General features: G+C 43.2%; 1 protein-coding gene and 1 long non-coding RNA gene across 3 annotated transcripts in view; one reads left to right on the plus strand and one right to left on the minus strand.

Annotated features, from left to right (window-relative positions):
- GNA14 (G protein subunit alpha 14) overlaps positions 1-18,236 on the minus strand; it is a 205,812-nt gene that overhangs the window by 85,109 nt on the left and 102,467 nt on the right. For both annotated transcript variants that reach the window (XM_003995421.6, XM_019815788.3), the window contains exon 2: positions 4,546-4,730. In XM_003995421.6, coding sequence (XP_003995470.1) covers positions 4,546-4,730 — 185 coding nt within the window. The remainder of the gene's footprint in view (positions 1-4,545; positions 4,731-18,236) is intronic.
- LOC123381474 lies at positions 12,268-14,079 on the plus strand. The gene is made up of 2 exons (XR_006588485.1): positions 12,268-12,859; positions 13,790-14,079. It is a non-coding gene; the product is annotated as an uncharacterized LOC123381474 (long non-coding RNA).

Raw genomic sequence — 18,236 nt, forward strand, 5'->3', positions numbered from 1 at the left:
ACAGTGAGCAAACACCTGTGCATCATTTCTTTAAAAAAATAAAAGGCGAGGTATAAGAAAATAATCTTCCAGGCTATATATCTTTTTTTTTTTTTTACATGTATTCATTATTGAGAGACAGAGAGAGACAGAGCATGAGCAGGGGAGGGGCAGAGAGAGAGGGAGACACAGAATCCGAAGCAGGCTCCAGGCTCAGAGTGGTCAGCACAGAGCCTGACGTGGGGCTTGAACCTACGAACCGTGAGACCATGATGTGAGCCAAAGTTGGCCGCTTAACCGACTGAACCACTCAGGCACCCCCAGGCTACATATCTTAATTGAAAAACCATGTTGGCTAAAAACCAAAAGCTCAACTAAATTTCTGATAAATTTCCTTTCCTAAGGAGCCTGTCAAATAAATAGGCAAAGATTTTTAACAACCTAGCTGAGAAATAAAATCACTAACATTTAACATAAGACCCTCTAAAATCAGTTACTTCTCTTCTACATTTAAGAAAGTGCTTCCACCTCGGAAAAAAAAACAAGAAAATGTAACTAAATAGTCCATAATAAGAAGTGAGGAAAGGAGTGCATGTTTGTAAAACTAAAAGTTACTTAAGGTTTTATTCATCTCCCTCCTAATTAATTCTTTGTTTCAAGTGACACAATGCTTGGTAGAGAAAACGTGTACCATGCTTTAAGTTTTATTTAGAGACAGCGACAGTGAGAGTGGGGGAGGGGTAGAGAGAGAGGCAAACAGAGAATCCCAAGCTGGCTCTGAACCACAAGCATTCCAGAGCCGGATGCGGGCCTGGAAACCATGAAACTGTGAAATCATGACCTGAGCTGAAGTCAGATGCTTAATAGACTGAGCCACCCAGGTGACCCCATGCTTCTTTAAGTTATTATTTAATACTATGAACACTCATCATTTTATCATTTTGTGATCTGAGGATGGTACTTTGTTACAGTTTCTCATTTGGAATCAGGATTAGCCCACAGAAAAAAATTATCCTAAAAACAATGAAGGGATGAAAATGACCTAAACAAATAGAAGAAATAATGAGTCCACTTTTGGTTTTTGACACTGCCCCAATAATATTTCTGTATCGTATTTCTGTAGTGCCATTTCATTTGTAAAGCACTTCTTTTCGCTCATGTTGGCTTATGATGTAGAAACAGCATGTGTTGTCCACATTTAACATTTGGGGAAGTGCAAAACCAGGGAGGTTATATGGCTTCCCCTAAGACTGGGTGTGGAGAACCACAGAGTGTGGATGAAATCCACTTGTGGCCTGTTTTTGTATGGCCCATGGGTTAAGAATAGCATTTACATTTTGCAAATAGAGCTTCCAATGAGTCTACTCATTTGTTGACACCTCTCCTATGGGTGATTTTGCACAACAGCAGAGCAGGAAAGAGACTATATAGCCCTGAAAGCCAAAAATATTTACTTTCTGGCCCTTTACAGAAAGACTGCTGACTTCTGCCCCAGACCCACAGGGGAGCCATGAATAGAGCCCAGATTTTTTGGGAACGAACCACCAGTGTTGTTTCTACTCAATCTTATGCCTCTTTGTAAAGCCTGTGATTCATCCCAGGCATTTGTTTGAGGGATAAGAGGAAGTTTATGAAGCATAAATGTAGGTACTTGAAATAGAAAGAAGGCATTGAGAAGGGAGCCAGATGCAGCAAATGAAAAGGAGATAGGAGAGGAACTTGGCCCCAGCATAGACCACATCCAGAGCCTCACCTCATTTAGAGGATTTAAATGATGAGATTTGAAACCTTTTCAGTTGAGGTTGCGATTAGATTCAAGATTTTAAGTTCATGCTGGAATGGGTTCACTTTGGAGGGTATTGGAACAGGACGAATATATTTTGCATATGGGACTAACATGAATGGGGGGTGGGGCGCAGAGGGCAGACTGTACTGGGTTGAATCATATCTCCTTGAAATTCATGCAAATCCCAAACTTCTCAGAAAGCAACTTTATTCGGAAATCTTTGTAGGTGTAATCAAGTTCTGATCCTACTTGGGATGAGGGTGGGCCCTAATCCAATGACTGGTGTCCTTAGAAGAAAAGGGAAATTTGGACACAAAAAGGAGAACGCCATGAGAACAGATTCACACAGGGGAGAACCCTGTGTGAGGACAGGCAGGGACTGCAATGGCATGTTTACAAGCCCAAAGGGTTCCGAGGATATCCAGCACCGCCCAAAGCTAGGAGAGAAGCCTGAAACAAATGTTTCCTCAGAGCCTCCAGGTGGAACCAATCAATGACGACTTCAGACTTGTAGCCTCCAGAACCAGGAGAGAATGTATTTCTGTTTTAAGCCACCCTGTTTGAGGTTCTTTGTTACAGCAGCCCTGGGAACCTAATGCAGATTAGTGGTCAAGAGGACACGGCCTTATGAAGAAGAATTAAGACCAAGAGAGAAAGAGGAAGTGGTCGAATGCCAAACCCCATAAAAATGTTTTTGCTTAAAACATAAACCCTTAGTACTTCTGGAAGACCTTGAGGGAAAACGACACAAAACCAAAACCCAGAGACGCTGATTTTCAACCTGATTGGGTTTTAAAAACACATGTCGCCAAGGTAAATAGAATGACCTTACACTTGAGCTTTTCCTTCCCAGTAGACCTTTTTACAAGTCCATCCCTTAAATTCCAGGCTTCCCCCCATCACCCCACGATGAACGAGAAACAAAATGCATTTTCCAACAAAGGCAAATGGATTAACTAAAATCTTCACAAGGATGTTCCTGACCTACTTCTTTTTTGAAATAATCCTAAATTTCCACAGGTGGCCTCATTTTCCAAATCCCTGGTACAGTGGATCCTTGAACGGCATCAGAGTTGGGACATCTACCCCTAAACAGTCAAAAACGTGCATATAACTTTTGACTTCCCCAAAACTTAACTACTAACAGACTGCTATTGACCAGAAGCCTTACTGATAACATAAGCAGTTGATGAACACATATTTTGTAGGTTAGATGTGTTATACTCTGTATTCTTACAGGAAAGAAGCTAGAGGAAATGTGAGGAAAATCATAGGAGAAAATACATTTATAGTACTGTACTGTATTTATTGAAAATATCTCCATGTATACGGACTTGCGCTGTTTAAACCTGCGTTGTTCAAGGGTCAACTGGATAAGTGATTAAAAAATAATTCTACACTTTCAATCAGATACAAAACCAGTGTATCATGGAATCATCACAGTCACCTCTAGAAGCTTCCAATGGCTCAGTGTGTAACCTCTTACACTGCTTGGCACCAGATACACTAAAGGCTAATTCTCCACCCCACCCCCACATACACACATTTTTCAGCACAACGTTCTTGAAGGTTGAAGCAAGATCCATTCCTTCATTTCTTCAAAAGTGCAAGGAAAGGGTGGTAAAGACGTGAGGTTGCAGACATCATGTAAAGTCAAGTCAAAACTTGGGTGCATACTATGTTCCTATGTAACTTGGTCACTGAGTGATAAAAATTTAGATTGATTGCTCTGAAACTCTTCGTATATCATGTATAAAATATACATGAATGTAGGTGCTACAAGTTTGTGATAAAGTTGTTGTTGGGGTCCATCCTAAAGCCTATGCAATGCTGGCATTGTAGCAGCTACATTCTTTTTAGTAGACCCACAAAAGACTCATCTTAGAATATTCCTTTATCATGTCATGTTGTATCTTGGTATTAATTTTTTTATTTATTTCATTTCATTTAAGTAGGCTTCATACCCAGTATGGAGCCCAACCTGGGCCTTGAAATCATGACCTTAGATCAAGACCTGAACTGAGATCAAGAGTTGGACACTTAACTGCCTGAGCCACCTTGGCGTCTCCCTCAGTATCAACTATATTAAATAAACTATTTCCTCTCTATTTTCTTAATGAACTCAGATATAGTATTTGGCAATAGATTTGCATTCCAGTATACCATATACAATTTTATTTGCCTTGTCCTTCCACATTCCTGGTTATCTTATTTTCCTATGACTTTAAACATAATTATATCTTAAATAACCAGTGGTGATAGCAAAAGTAAAGCCAGCTTGAAACTAGTACTTTATGAGAGCCCATTGCTAGTTGGGACGTAAGTATCACTCTCCTCAACCATTACCTAGCTCCTAAAATAAAGAAAGAAAACCCACCAATTGCTCTGAGTGGTCTGCAGGTCATTTATGACCCTACTTCCCATGACTGGGAATTCTGGGAAAGTGGCCATTGTAAGCCCACGATCTCCACTGTGCCAATGAAGAAATTAATGGGTTACCTTTTCTCAGCACCTGAAAAAAGCAATGTTAATGCCCACATTTCTGAATCCCAGCGCACTGGGGAGCACCACAGTACCCCCATGAGAGAACTCCTGCAGAAGACAAGACTACAGAGCTAACTAACTAAGTTCATCACACTCCTCTGGAGTTTGGGCCCCAGATCTTCTTTGGCCTCTGAAACCAAAGCACTCTGTAAATCTTTTTGTCAAAAGATGTACATGCTCTCTAGAGAAGGAACGCATGCCTCCACAAATAGGGCCAACACCCCTGTGGCGCTTACCTTATTCTGCTCACACACGTACTGTATCCTCAGGGTGTCCATGGCTCTGATCATGGATTGCATGGCGGTGAATATGTTTTGGTAAACTAACTTCGTGAACCCCTTCCTGTCTTCATCGCTGTAGCCAGACCCATGGATGATTCTCATTTGCTTGATAAAGGTGCTTTTGCCACTTTCACCAGTTCCTGGTAAGACAACACAAGGGGAGAATGCAGTCAGCAGTCTTCAAAAGGAACACGCTAGGACAGAGGGGACCTCCTGGCTGTGTTGGTCTGTATCGTGATGAACAGGGTTGATTGGGTCAACTTGGAAGGGGCCTGACAGTATCCTGACAGTAATATGGCGTCAGTATCCTGACCCTAGGCAGAGGAGTCCCTATTCTGTACCCTGTGCTCCCACTCCTTCTCTCCCTCCCTCCCTCTCACACATGCGAGCGTGCGTGCGCACACACGCGCGCGCGCACACACACACACATACACGCACACTTAAGGGTACGTGAGTGTCTCTGTTCCTTGGAGTAATTCTAACCATCAGCTCTTATAACCAGCACTGTTTAGGCCCCAGGAAACTGCTCCCCTACATCCCTTTTCCTAAGTTCCTTCTGATAACTGGCAACTGTGTCTGAAAGCCCCAAACATCTAAGGGTTTCACTACCGCTAATACAGCAGCAGTGGTGATGGAGGCTGCATCAGTGCGCGGGGAGGACCTCAGCAACAGGATCAAAGTCTTATTCACTCGTCAGTTCCTGCCTTTCAGATACGTGAGCACAAGTGATCTTTGCACAATCCAGCACCATCCCCGGTTGTGCCAAGTGACTGTATTCTGGCTCCTCCTCCTATTCCAACTTGTAGTTCAGGGGCTCCTCCAAACTCATAACACCTGCATGTGGCAGCAGAGGAACAGTTTACAGGATCAAACCATTCCTGCTGCTCTGAGATGTCCAGGCATAACATGTGGGACATAAGATGCCAGGACTCCACATTTTAAAAAAAATTTATTTATTTCAGAGAGAGAAAGTGTAAGTGTGAGGGGGCAGAGAGAGGAGGGAGAGAGAGAGAATCCCAAGTAGGCTCTACGCTGTGAATGGAGAGCCTGGTGTGAGGCTTGAACTCACAAATTTTGAGATCATGACCAGAGCTGAAGTAGGACGATTAACCAACTCAGCCACCCAGGCACCTCAACCAGGACTCCACATTAACATTAGATTGAGATAATGCTTCACAAGACAATGACAGTTACAGTGTAAGTGATAAAGATGGATATGATGCAATGAAAATATTTTCTAACATTTTCTGTGATAATTTATTGTACCTGAAACTAATATAATGTTACGTGTCAATTATAGCTTAAAAAAAAGATAATTTATTGTAGGAGATCCCATTACCATGTTTGGAACAAGTCATGTTATATTATACCCATGATTCATTTTCAAATCTCAGTATTGTTTTAAGAATTTTGTAACAATTCATGTCAATATGCCCCCAGCAGGGCAAAGTTTCTTCAAATTGAAGATTTATGAGAAGCTATCTCAGAACTAAAATGATTCAAGCCAAGTTGTAACTTCAAATGGGTGAGTTGTGCTGTACTCAAATTATATTTTAACAAAGCTGTTGCAAAAAAAAGAAGTTGTCTGACTCAGTATTTCTGTCAAAAGAGCGCAAATTATATGAAAACCTTAATTAAAATATACTGATTTTTCCATAATGGCAGCAAAAAAATTGTGGCATCGTAAATGATTAATTATGAAATCTTTACTACTCATCCATATCTCATTGGCCCAATAGACTACCAGACAATGCAATTACAGACAAATTCATCCTCTGGAACTTTGCTAACACTTAGTCACATAAAAACCATAGTTGTACACATCTTTTTTGACATTTTAAAGACATGTTTGCCACGGTCAGAGGATAGAACATAGTGATAATAGTTTGTTACCTTAATTATAACCTGCAACTGTTTGGACTTATGGGATGTGGGTCTCTGTGATGTCTCTGCAAACATCAGGGCAGGGCCTAGCACAAGGGCCCTGAGAAACAGAGTCGCTCAAGTTTTCCACATGGATAGTTGAGATACAACTGTGAATATTTGTTAAGATTTTTCCTTCTAAGAAAACATGTTCCATCAGACTGACCTTTTCAAAACCCAAACCTACTCTTCTACCTCCCCACCCTCACTCAACACTCTCAGTGGCATCCCACTCTGCTCAGGAAGAAAGACAAACTTCCTCACTCTGGCCCATAAGGCTGTGCAGTCTGGCCCCTTGGGTCTTCACCACCCTCTTCGTACAACACACATTCTCTCACCCTCTGCTCTCTGACACATTGGTCTTCTTGCTGCCTTTGCTCATGCTCTGCACATTCATCCTGCTCACCTTGGCTCTTGGCCTGGCCTCCCTAATGAGGTCAAGTTCCCCGACTGTAAGTTCTCCAGGTACCAATCATAGCGTGTGCTCCAGCCACACTTGTGCTCATTAATGCCGTTCTCCATTTGACATGTTTTCCCTTACCAGCCTGCACGTTCCATAAGGGGAGACAGGGGCCACCTTCCTTTTAACTCACATCATCTCCCCTTGTGCCCGGTGTTACTGTAGAGGCCACTTTTGGGTGACAGGCTTGAGCAACGGAATGTTGAACAAGGGAAAAGGGCCCACAATGACCACTAGGCTGAATGGAGACAGACCCACCAGGTGCCCCACCTCAAAATATTCACAAGCCCTAATTGACCAATGGGCTACTTACAACCAGGCTTAGTTACCATAAAAGGGAAAATTCATACATCCCCAGACCTCCTCATCTTCTCCCTTTAGAAACAGCCCCCTCCCACTGCCTCATTGCAGATGGCCTCTCCTCTGTGGTCCTGCCCACCGCTCCCCTGCAATGTATTCAATAAACTGCTATCTCCTTTGTTCTGCCTTGGCTGAATCCTTTCACCGCCCACACCACCGGCTCCCACCTGATCGTCACCCTACATTTGGGAGTCCCCATTCAATATAGAGAGAGAAATCACAATAATGTCTGACACTTGGTACATACTTAATAGGCTTTTAAACTACTTTTTAAAATTGTGGTAAAATACACATACAGTTCACCATCTTCATTTTTTTAATATATCAAGTTTATTTATTTTGAGAGAAAGAGAGAGAGTGAAGGAGGGGCAGAGAGAGAGAGAGAGAGAGAGAGAGAGAGAATCCCAAGCACACTCCATGCTGCTAATGCAGCACTCTGACGTGGGGCTCGAATTCACAAACCGTGACATCATGACCTGAGTCAAAGTCAAGAGTCAGATGCTTAACCAATTGAGCCACCCAGGCATCCCAGGATTTCCTTCCTTTTATTAATTTTTTTAAATGTGTTTATTTTTGAGAGAGAGGGAGAGAGACAGAGTGCAAGCAGGGGCGGAGCAGAGAGAGAGGGAGACAGAATCTGAAGCAGGCTCCAGGCTCTGAGCTGTCAGTGCAGAGCCCGACATGGAGCTCGAGCTCACAAACCATGACAGAATGACCTGAGCCGAAGTCGGTCCCTTAACCGACTGAGCCACCCAGGGGCCCCAGGATTTCCTTCCTTTTAAAGGCCTGAATAATACAACAGTATTTGAGTACATGATAGTACTTAAGAGTATACCTAGTCTCAACTACCTGTAGTATCTACAACATGGGGAAAGAGAGGGGATTATCCCTTCTCAACTGCCCAGGGTACTATGTGGGTAGCAGTGCCTTCAGCCACTGCAGGCAGCAGCACAACAAGTGGCCACGCAGGAGCCTTGTCCTGATTCTGTGACCCTTTCTGGATTACTCCTCCTTCCCAATAATGGTGACTATTCGAGAAGTCACTGTGTAGCAGCTACTCTAGACAAACAACCCCCTCTCTCTCACACAACCACCCTACAAGGTGTGTGTAATCACAGGGCTTTATTCAGTCAGACTAATGACAGACTCTATGGTCAGGGAAGAAAGTCAGGGTCATGACCAAAAGGACTTCGTTAGACTGGTCTAATGAAGACAAATCGGAAGCTCACAGCCACACTGAACTCTGAGCCCCAGCAGGACCACCATCTTGTAGACATATGGCTGGAGCACGAAGAACCTTCAGACAGGTGCATGTTCTCACAGGTAGCCTCACTGCTACCTCACTTCCACTTCCAGAGGCAGAAAGGTGGGTCAGAGATGAGGAAACTGGCTGCAAGTCAGGAAACAAGGCAAGGTGGGTGCGGAGCTGGGCCCAGAATCCAGGCGACAAATGCCTCAGCCTTCAGGTTCACCAAGGATACCACCTCCCCTGAAGGAATTGTTTTCCCCTCCATCCCCTCAACACTCAGGCCTGTCCCCTTAGAGCAATCTAAGCACCTGGAACACCCCAGTGGAGCACATCCCCTAATTGGAGACCTCTCGCTACTTAGTCCCCTAAGGGTAAAGCTTGAGGGTCACTCATTTGGGTGCCAGGCACACTGATTGCTACATAGTTGGCTGTCAAAGGATGGCTAAATAAAGGTATGAAGAGAACACATGTGAGAAGCCACAGTTTTATTCCATAGGTCTTATATCATGATCAATCACATAAAAATAAGATATGAATTTTCCAGAGGATTGCAGTGACACCAGCGGCCCCTGAAGCCACCATTTCATGATTACTCCTGGCTGCCCAGATCCCATACGATAACATGAGAACCTGTTGAAGACTCTCTATTGTCTGAATTTCATGCAAAGTTCCAGATGACACAAGATCTCTGCTCTTACAGAATTCTGGAGTCCCTGAATCTCCTTTTCACTAGGACACTGCCATGCATTCTTCTGTTCCACCCCCACAGGGTTGACCTCTGGTCCAGTGCTACCTTACCCCAAGCAAATACTAATCCTTCTGCATATTATACACCACAAAGCTGATGTGAAAGGAGAGATTACGTAACTATCTCAAGGCAGAAACTGTGATTTTGGCCCTGAGACCAGAAAAATCACTGGAGACTCAGCCCAAACTTCTACCAAGATAAAGATCTTTTTTAGGTTTACAGGCCATTCATTTACAAGAGGTTAAAGCCAACCTCACCACTAGTCCCAAAGATAGGAACATTTTTTTTTTTTTTTACAAGTCATTGCTTTTTGCTTTGGGACATGGAGCATTTCAAGAAGAAAATGTTAAAATGTTAAAGAAAAGGTTAATTGAAAAAGAAGATATAAATAGTGGCACCCAGGTGGCTCAGTTGGTTAAGTGTCCAACTTTGGCTCAGGTCACAATCTCACAGTTCATGAGATCGAGCCCCACATCGGTCTCTCTGCTATCAGCAAAGTGTGCTTCAGATCTGATGTACCCCCTCTGTCTTTACCCCTCCCCAGCTCAGGCTGTCTCTCAAAAACAGACATCAAAAAATATTCACAAAAAGAAGACATAAACTCATTTGATGAATACCAATACCTTAAAATATTCTTCAGTTCTATATTGTGGTTATTTGAAGAACAAAAAAAACCAAACATGGAACAAAACAGGCTCGGTTAAAGGCAGAAAGAGAGATTGAAAGACACAGTCCCCTGGGGGCTGAGTCCAGAGAAGAGTGACTCAGGGTGGGAGGTGCACTGGATCTTATGTAAGGCACCGCACAACCCAGTTAGAACCTTCTATCTCTAAAAGGGAAACTCAAAATTATAAAGATTACATAGTTTTTTTTAATTTTTGTCCAAGGTCGAAATTTGTCCAAAGTCGCTCAGCTGCCAAGTGCTGGGTCTCGGGTCTAAATTCAGGTCTGTGCTGGTATGTGCACTTCCCATGTTAACACCATGTGCTAGTTTTACACTGAGCGTTTCCCCAAATAAATGGTCGAGTCACACCCTCCTATCTTTTTAAGCAGTCTTCATCTGGTACCGACATTGCGACACTTAGGACTTTATCTTTAATCCTTCAGAGCTCTGCTCTAAATGAGAGGTCTCCAGCAGCAGATGGGGGCAAGAGAGGGGCAAGGTGGGGGGGGGGCGCTTCTCTCTGCAATGACATCTCTCTGCAATGACATCTCTCTGCAATGATATCTCTCTGCAATGACCCGTGACCAGAGGAACCAACAAACTCAAGCTAAGGATCTGAATTGAGCTTCCTCATCTGTTCTCAGCAGAAACTCGACATCCATACACGGACTACAACTATCTATTCTATGCAAGTAAAGGAAAAACAGCTAAAGGAAATGATTTTTTAAATGAAAGTTACTGGTGACTGGAGGATTAGGTGACTTAGCTTTACATACCCCACCCCCACCCCATCACGCTTTACAATGTGTGATTCGGTCAGGAGCACAGTCTACTCTGCTTTGTTTCTTGTCTCTTTGTGAGGACTTTCTCCCAGGCTCGCCCACAAAATCCACAGATAGTGAAGACAACTTGAGCTCTCACCCTGGGGGCCGCTTTTTGACTCACAGGGAGGGCAAAGCCTTAGGTTAGAAGGTGCATTTTGGTTTCAGGTTACTGAGGGATTCAATCCAGGCAACAGGGGCCAGTCGGGGAGGGGGAGAGGTGGGGGGACAGGGAGTGGACCACAGACTGGCAGGACTTTCACTCCTGGACCCAACTCTGTTAAAACACCAGATGGGCAAAGGAATAAAATTACCATTCCATTTCCAGATTCTGTTCCAAGTATTAATAAAGGAAGCGGCTCTTTGTCCCATTTAGTTTTTAGCTCAACGTTTTCATATTTGGGGGGGAAACCCAACAATGGTTTTAAGTACTTTTAAACTTGCATTAAGGTTGAGGTTCTTGCTTATCATCATCCTCTTGCAACCGTCCTCTGTAATCAAATCGGCAGATAACTTGTCAAGAAAGCACTCTGGCCGGTAACAGATCCCCTGGAGGCCCAGTACCAGTTCTCTGCCCCCTTGCTCCCTGGCTCTGGGCAGGAGACCAAAATGCCTCTCAAGTGAGGCTCACACACTCCCCTGAGTCTCTCACTGTAAAGCTCTGCCTGGGATCTCTGCCTCTCCCCAGCCCCTTAAATAGGAGTCATTTCCTTTCCCAGAATAGCCACTCAGTAAGTGGTTAAAAATTGCACACACACAGCTTGCTACTCTAGCATACTTAACATAGACCACAGGCTTCTTGCTTTCTGTGGGTGAGGGGTATACATCTTTGACCTTGCAGGGCTACAGGCTGTTTTACACGACTCTTGTCCCTGGCATGTACTTAACCACTGTTTCCCAAGACCTTGTCATTTGTATGCCCATCTTGTGATTTTTTTTTTGTTTGCCATACTCACATACCACCTGTATGATTTTAATATTTAGCAAAATTTTTTACTCAAATAAGCTTGTTATGAAAGGCAACATGGATATTATAGGTGAAAAACCAGTATCATTTGCCATGATTAATCTAATTAAATGTATTAAAATAAAGTAAGGCTTCAGCAATATTCCAACTAAAAAAAAAATCATGTCTACCACCAGTGATCAGGTATCACATTTTGATAAATAACAGACACAGATTACTGCCCTCTTTATGTGAAATTTACCCATTTACTTAAAGGAGCTTTCCCCTCTTTTTCTCTAGAGGCTTCTGGAATTCTCCCCATGAACCACATCCAGATACAAAAAAAATAAAAAAAAAAAACAAAACACTGAGGGTTAAAATTCATGTTACTGAAAAAGGGCCAACAAAATGTCTCAGCACTAAAACTCTAAACTTTTTCTCAGATTTGAGAAAGCAATGTGAGATTCAACTTTCAGCTTACTGTTAAATACACAGAAAGGCTCACGGAGAAAAATGTTGCCTTTTAGGAGCCAAGAGGGAACAGAGGCCAAAGCAAAATAAATCCTTTGCAAGTGATAGACCAAGGACATCTGAACAGTACATCAATTGTTCTACAGTTCACCTACAATCTTTTGCGAAGACAGCCTCCCCAAGAGCCAAAGCAAAGAGCTGATTAAGCTTCTCAGATAGGCAGAGCCGTCTCCAGCGTCCTGGGATGTTTTCTGAAACCATCTGTGAGAAGCCATTGTTTTTTTGTTTTTTAGCTCAGCTTTACAAGAGGACAAACACAGAGCAAAAGTGTAAGTCAAAACATAAATGAAGACACGATTCTGGATGTTGATGTAAAGGATGGAGACCTACAGGCAGACAAGGGTGTGGACCTACCATGAAGACCGGCAGGCTGGCTCTGTGGGGCCTTAGTGCTCGTGTTCCCTGACACCTCTGGAGCCTAAAACCCAGCATGTAGGAAAAACCTAACTAATATTTGCAAACAGATATCTATTGACCAGGACAACCAGGATGGTCATGATCTCGGAAAGCAACAGGAAACAGGTTTTTCTAACCAAGAGAAGACTCAGGACTCGGTGGGTGAGTCTGGTGAGTAGACGAAGCAACCCCACACAGGGGCAGGCCTCCTGTCGATTGCCCTTTCCACCGGGCCACGCAGGACCCCGTGCCAGCCAGGCACGGAGGTTCAACTTCCATATCAGGGTTTCCTGGTAAAGGGATAAGTTAAAAAAAACTCTTTTCGTAAAATTTTTAAGCAGGGGCATTTCTCAGCAGCAAGGAGGGCTGCCCCGGGAGAGTGCCTGGACTTGGGTGCACTGGCTCCTGTAACTCACCGGTGACCTTGGACAGCAGCCACCCCACACAGTAGGAATTTCTGCACCTGTGAGTGCTACAATCCTAGGGCTGGTTATTCTCAAGATACTGATGGAGGAGACAAGCTGGCTAACATTGGGGGAAATTCCAAATGATTCCTTACTGCAGCACTGGGATGAATGTTTTTGCTCCCCCAAAATTCACATGTTGAAAACCTAATGCCCAAAGTGATGGTATTGAAAGGTCCTTTGGGATGGCGGGGGCGGGGTGCCTGGGTGGCTCAGTTGGTTCAGCATCCAACTCTTATGGCTCTTGATTTCGGCTCAGGTTATGATCACACAGTTTGTGAGTTGGAGCCCCAGAGCCCCATGTTGGGCTCTGCACTGACAGTGTGGAATCTGCTTGGGATCATCTCTTTCCCTCTCTCTATGCCCTTCCCCCTCTTTGCTCTCTATCTCTTTAAAAAAAAAAATAGACTTGAAAAAAATAAATAAGGGGTGCCTGGGTGGCTCAGTCAGTTAAGCGTCCACCTTCAGCTCAGGTCATGATCTCGCAGTTGGTGGGTTTTTACACCAAGTTCCAATTTAATTTCTGCATGAATAAATTCCCCACAGAAGCTCTGTTTTTCAATTTCTAGAGGGAAAAGATTTTTTGAGTGCCGTAAAGATTCACTTATTTAAGTCAGTCCTGTCTGCTTGTGCCCAGCCCCCACGTCGCCAGCGTAATCATGTCACCGGTCTCCAGCTTCTGTGCTCACAAACAGAGGGGGTGTGATCTTTCACCATGAAAAGAGGAGCAGTGTCCTAGGAACAGAGAACTGGAAACAATTGAAGACAGGGTTCGCGGCTGCTCTCTCAACAGAAGAGGTGACTATGGGGCTCTTGAAACCAAAAAGGAGAAGCCACAAGAAATTAAGTGAAAAGGCTCAGTAAATAGTTTGAGATTTTTAAAAAACCTAATAATAAAACAATGGGGAATGACAAGATGCTGTATTAGATTTTATAGTCTTTCCGTTTCATTAACCTGCAAAATCATCTTCACTGACTAACCAAGAAGAACAAGAATTCCCAACAATTCCAATGGCAATCCCTGCCATTTTCTATCATCTTTGGGTGACATTTTGATCAAGAATGTATTCAGGTTTAAACCGATTTCTGAGTTCTTATATCAAAGCCAAGCCAAAAAGTCATGCTGACAATTTTAATTGTGAAGAATCGATTAATTTTTCTGATTTGAAATATCAAAAACAATGTCCTTCTCAGAGTTGTCATATGTGTATTTAAAAGTTCAACTGCAGGGGCGCCTGGGTGGAGCAGTCGGTTAAGCGTCCGACTTCAGCCAGGTCACGATCTCGCGGTCCGTGAGTTCGAGCCCCGCGTCAGGCTCTGGGCTGATGGCTCAGAGCCTGGAGCCTGTTTCCGATTCTGTGTCTCCCTCTCTCTCTGCCCCTCCCCCGTTCATGCTCTGTCTCTCTCTGTCCCAAAAATAAATAAAAACGTTGAGAAAAAAAAAAAAGTTCAACTGCAGTGGAACAATGAGGCTAATTTTTACTCTAAATTGAGTTATTTACCTATGCAACCAAATTTCTATAATTTGTTTTAAACGTGGTATTCTTTAAAAATTCAATAATTTTTTTTTACTTATTACTAACTGCTTTATGTCAGGAAACAGTTGTCAATGATGGATGTGTCATTGACCTCTTGGACGTAGTCACATGATCCAGAGGTGTTTGTTACTTACCAAACATTATAACTGACCCTTCCATAAAGAGTTACAGTTTTGAGAATTTTGCTCATTCTGTACCAATAGTCCATCTGTATCAGATTCTGGAAAAGTAACACGATATACACAATCTTAAAAATCAAATGCTCTATTTTGGAAAATGTCCTGGACATCAATTGCTTTTCCCTAGAAATGGTTAAGCCATACCAAGGGAAGGGAGAAAACTACTCAAACTCTATAGCTGACAGCTAAAATATTAGCAATTTCATTAGAAGTACAACTCATTTCAGTTGGAAGCAGGGTTATGAGATCACTTTCTGCTCTATGATTCTGACTCATCATTGTTTTACTTTCCAAAAACACAAATGGTAAGCATTTTAATAAATGATTTTATAATCTTCCACTCTTCACCATTCCTGCTGAAAAGTTAACATTCCCCTCCCCCCTTCTTACAGAAATGTTCACCAAGAAATAGTAACACCAGGGCACAGATAACGCTTTGACTCCTCAACCTTTGGAAGAATATGAGGAGTCATTTAAAAAAATTTTTTTAATGTTTATTTTTGAGAGACAGAGTTCAAGTTGCCGAGTGGCAGACAGACAGGGAGACAGAATCTGAAGCAGGCTCCAGGCTCTGAGCTGTCAGCACAGAGCCAGATGCAGGGTTCAAACTCACAAACAGTGAGATCATGATCTGAGCTGAAGTCAGAGCTTACCGAACTGAGCCACCCAGGCATCCCTGAGGAGTATTTTTTTTCCTTTTTCAAGTCTTTCTTTAAATTCAAGTTAGTTAACATACAGTGTAATATTAGTTTCAGGTGTAGAATTTTATTTATTTTTATGCTTATTTTTGAGAGACAGTCAGAGCATGAGCGGGGGAGGGGCAGAGAGAGAGGGGGACACAGAATCCGAAGCAGGCTCCAGGCCCTGAGCTGTCAGCACAGAGTCTGGCATGGGATTTGAACTCATGAAATGTGAGATCATGACCTGATCTGAAGTCAGAGGCTTAACCAACTGAGCCACCCAGGTGCCCCGAGAGATTCAACAACTTCTTAAAAAAAAAAACAAAAATTCTGTGGGGCGCCTGGGTGGCGCAGTCGGTTAAGCGTCCGACTTCAGCCAGGTCACGATCTCGCAGTCCGGGAGTTCGAGCCCCGCGTCAGGCTCTGGGCTGATGGCTCAGAGCCTGGAGCCTGTTTCCGATTCTGTGTCTCCCTCTCTCTCTGCCCCTCCCCCGTTCATGCTCTCTCTCTCTCTGTCCCAAAAATAAATAAACGTTGAAAAAAAAATTAAAATAAATAAATAAATAAATAAATTCTGTACATCTCTCAATGCTCATCACAAGTGCCCTCCTTAATCCCCATCATCTATTTCACCCATCCCTGCCCCCTCCACCACTGCTCTGCTAACCACCAGTTTGTTCTCTATAGTCAGGAGGTCTATTTTTTGGTTTACGTCTCTTCCCCCAACCCCACATTCATCTGTTTTGTTTCTTAAATTCTGCATGTAACTGAAATCACGTGATATTTGTCTTTCCATGAGGAATAATTGACACTCGAATGGTTAACACCATAGTGAGTCTTAAGGGAAAACTTGTTCTTGTACAAGCTATCATCATCTGAAAGTTTGATTTTGCTCCTGTTGAAAAAGAAGAGGAGCAAGAGGACAGCAAAGGCAAAAATTATTTAAATGAAAATAAAGAAGCTCTCAGAAGAGGCCACGGATTTAAAATCCTTAAGCCTCAGTAAAAGCAGGCAAGGAGGCAGGGTAACTTTTAAAACGCGAAAGCATTTTGCTGCAACAACTCCCTGACTCTTCTTTCCACCCTCACCCCACCCCAAAGATAAATTTACATGGAAATAAATTAAGTGTTACTTAAACAAAAGTGCAGTTACACGTAGAATCATGTTAAGAATGAAAACTATAGGGGCGCCTGGGTGGCTCAGTTGGTTAAACATCCGACTCTTGATTTCAGCTCAGGTCATGATGTCATGGTTGGTGGGATTGAGCCCTGTGTTGTTGGGCTCTGTTTTCACAGCACGAGGCCCACTTGGGATTCTCTCTCTGCCCCTCTCCCATGCGTGCACGTGCATGCGTGTGTGTGCATGCTCCCTCTCTCAAAAATAAGTAAATAACCTTAGAAAAAAGTCAGGCCATATCATTTTTGCCTGCCTTCCTCTCCCACAGTGGTCTGCCAACATATCCAACTCCTCTTGCAACATCACTTTTTTCCATGAATCCCCAGAATTCCCAGGTAGAAACACTCATTCTCTTGTTATGACTATATTTTTACATACCACTATTGCTGCACTGATCATAATGTTTATATTGTTTTGTTAAAGTTTATTTATTTATTTTTAGGAGACAGAAAGCACAATCCAGAAGGGGGGGGGGGGAGAGAGAGAGACAGGCAGACAGACAGACAGACACAGAATCAGAAGCAAGCTCCAGGCTCTGAGCTGGTAATGCTGAGCCTGATGCAGGGCTCAAACCCATGAACCATGAGATCATGACATGAACCAAAGGGGGACATTTAACTGACTAAGTCATCCAGGCACCCCATGATGTTCACATTGTTTACATATCTTCATCACTCTGTAATTTCCCTTAGATCGGGAACTCTCTTCTACCTGTGGACCCCAGGGCCTTGGACAACACCTGCCATGGAGTAGGGGCTCAATAAATGAATATTTGAAGAGTTACGTAGTATCATGTGCCTTAGCATTCCTCATTTGATCACCACACAGCCTTGGAATCTTTCCTACCATTCCATTCAGAGGGCACTTTCCCAACATAAATGAAATACCCTCTCTGCTGTAATTCTCTTTCAATCCCCTAAACAAACAAGTTTGTGCCTACTCAACTCCAGAGATCTCATCAAACAATCTTCACTATAGCTTCATTCTCTGAAAAAAACTTTTTTTTTTCTTTCTGGTGCACAACTGTAAATTACCAGTTCAATTCAAGACGTTTTTAGAGTCATTTGCATCATTATTAGTTGAGCACATGGGGACCTAGGCTGGGCACTAATTCTAGGGCATAAGTCTCCACCCAAGTAGGGAAGGCCAACTCCTTGGTTTCCTTTCCTCCAGGCCAAGATCCCTTTCAGCCTCAGTCTCCCCAAAACTATTAGCTCCAGAATGACTAAGACTAAAACATTTAAGTAATAATTTTTCAACATGTCTCTTACTGATATCCAAAAAAAAGTACTTAAATACACACACATACACACACACACACACACACACACACACACACACACACACACTTGGGGCATCTGGATGGCTCATTTGGTTAAGTGTCCAACTCTTAATTTTGGCTCAGGTCATGATCTCATGCTTTGTGAGATCAACCCCCACATGGGGCTCTGTGATGACAGCATGGAGCCTGCTTGGGATTCTCTCCTCTCTCTGCCCCTCCCTGCTCACTA

The sequence above is a fragment of the Felis catus genome, chromosome D4 (assembly GCF_018350175.1).
Source record: "Felis catus isolate Fca126 chromosome D4, F.catus_Fca126_mat1.0, whole genome shotgun sequence".
In the NCBI taxonomy this organism is placed as follows: Eukaryota; Metazoa; Chordata; class Mammalia; order Carnivora; family Felidae; genus Felis; species Felis catus.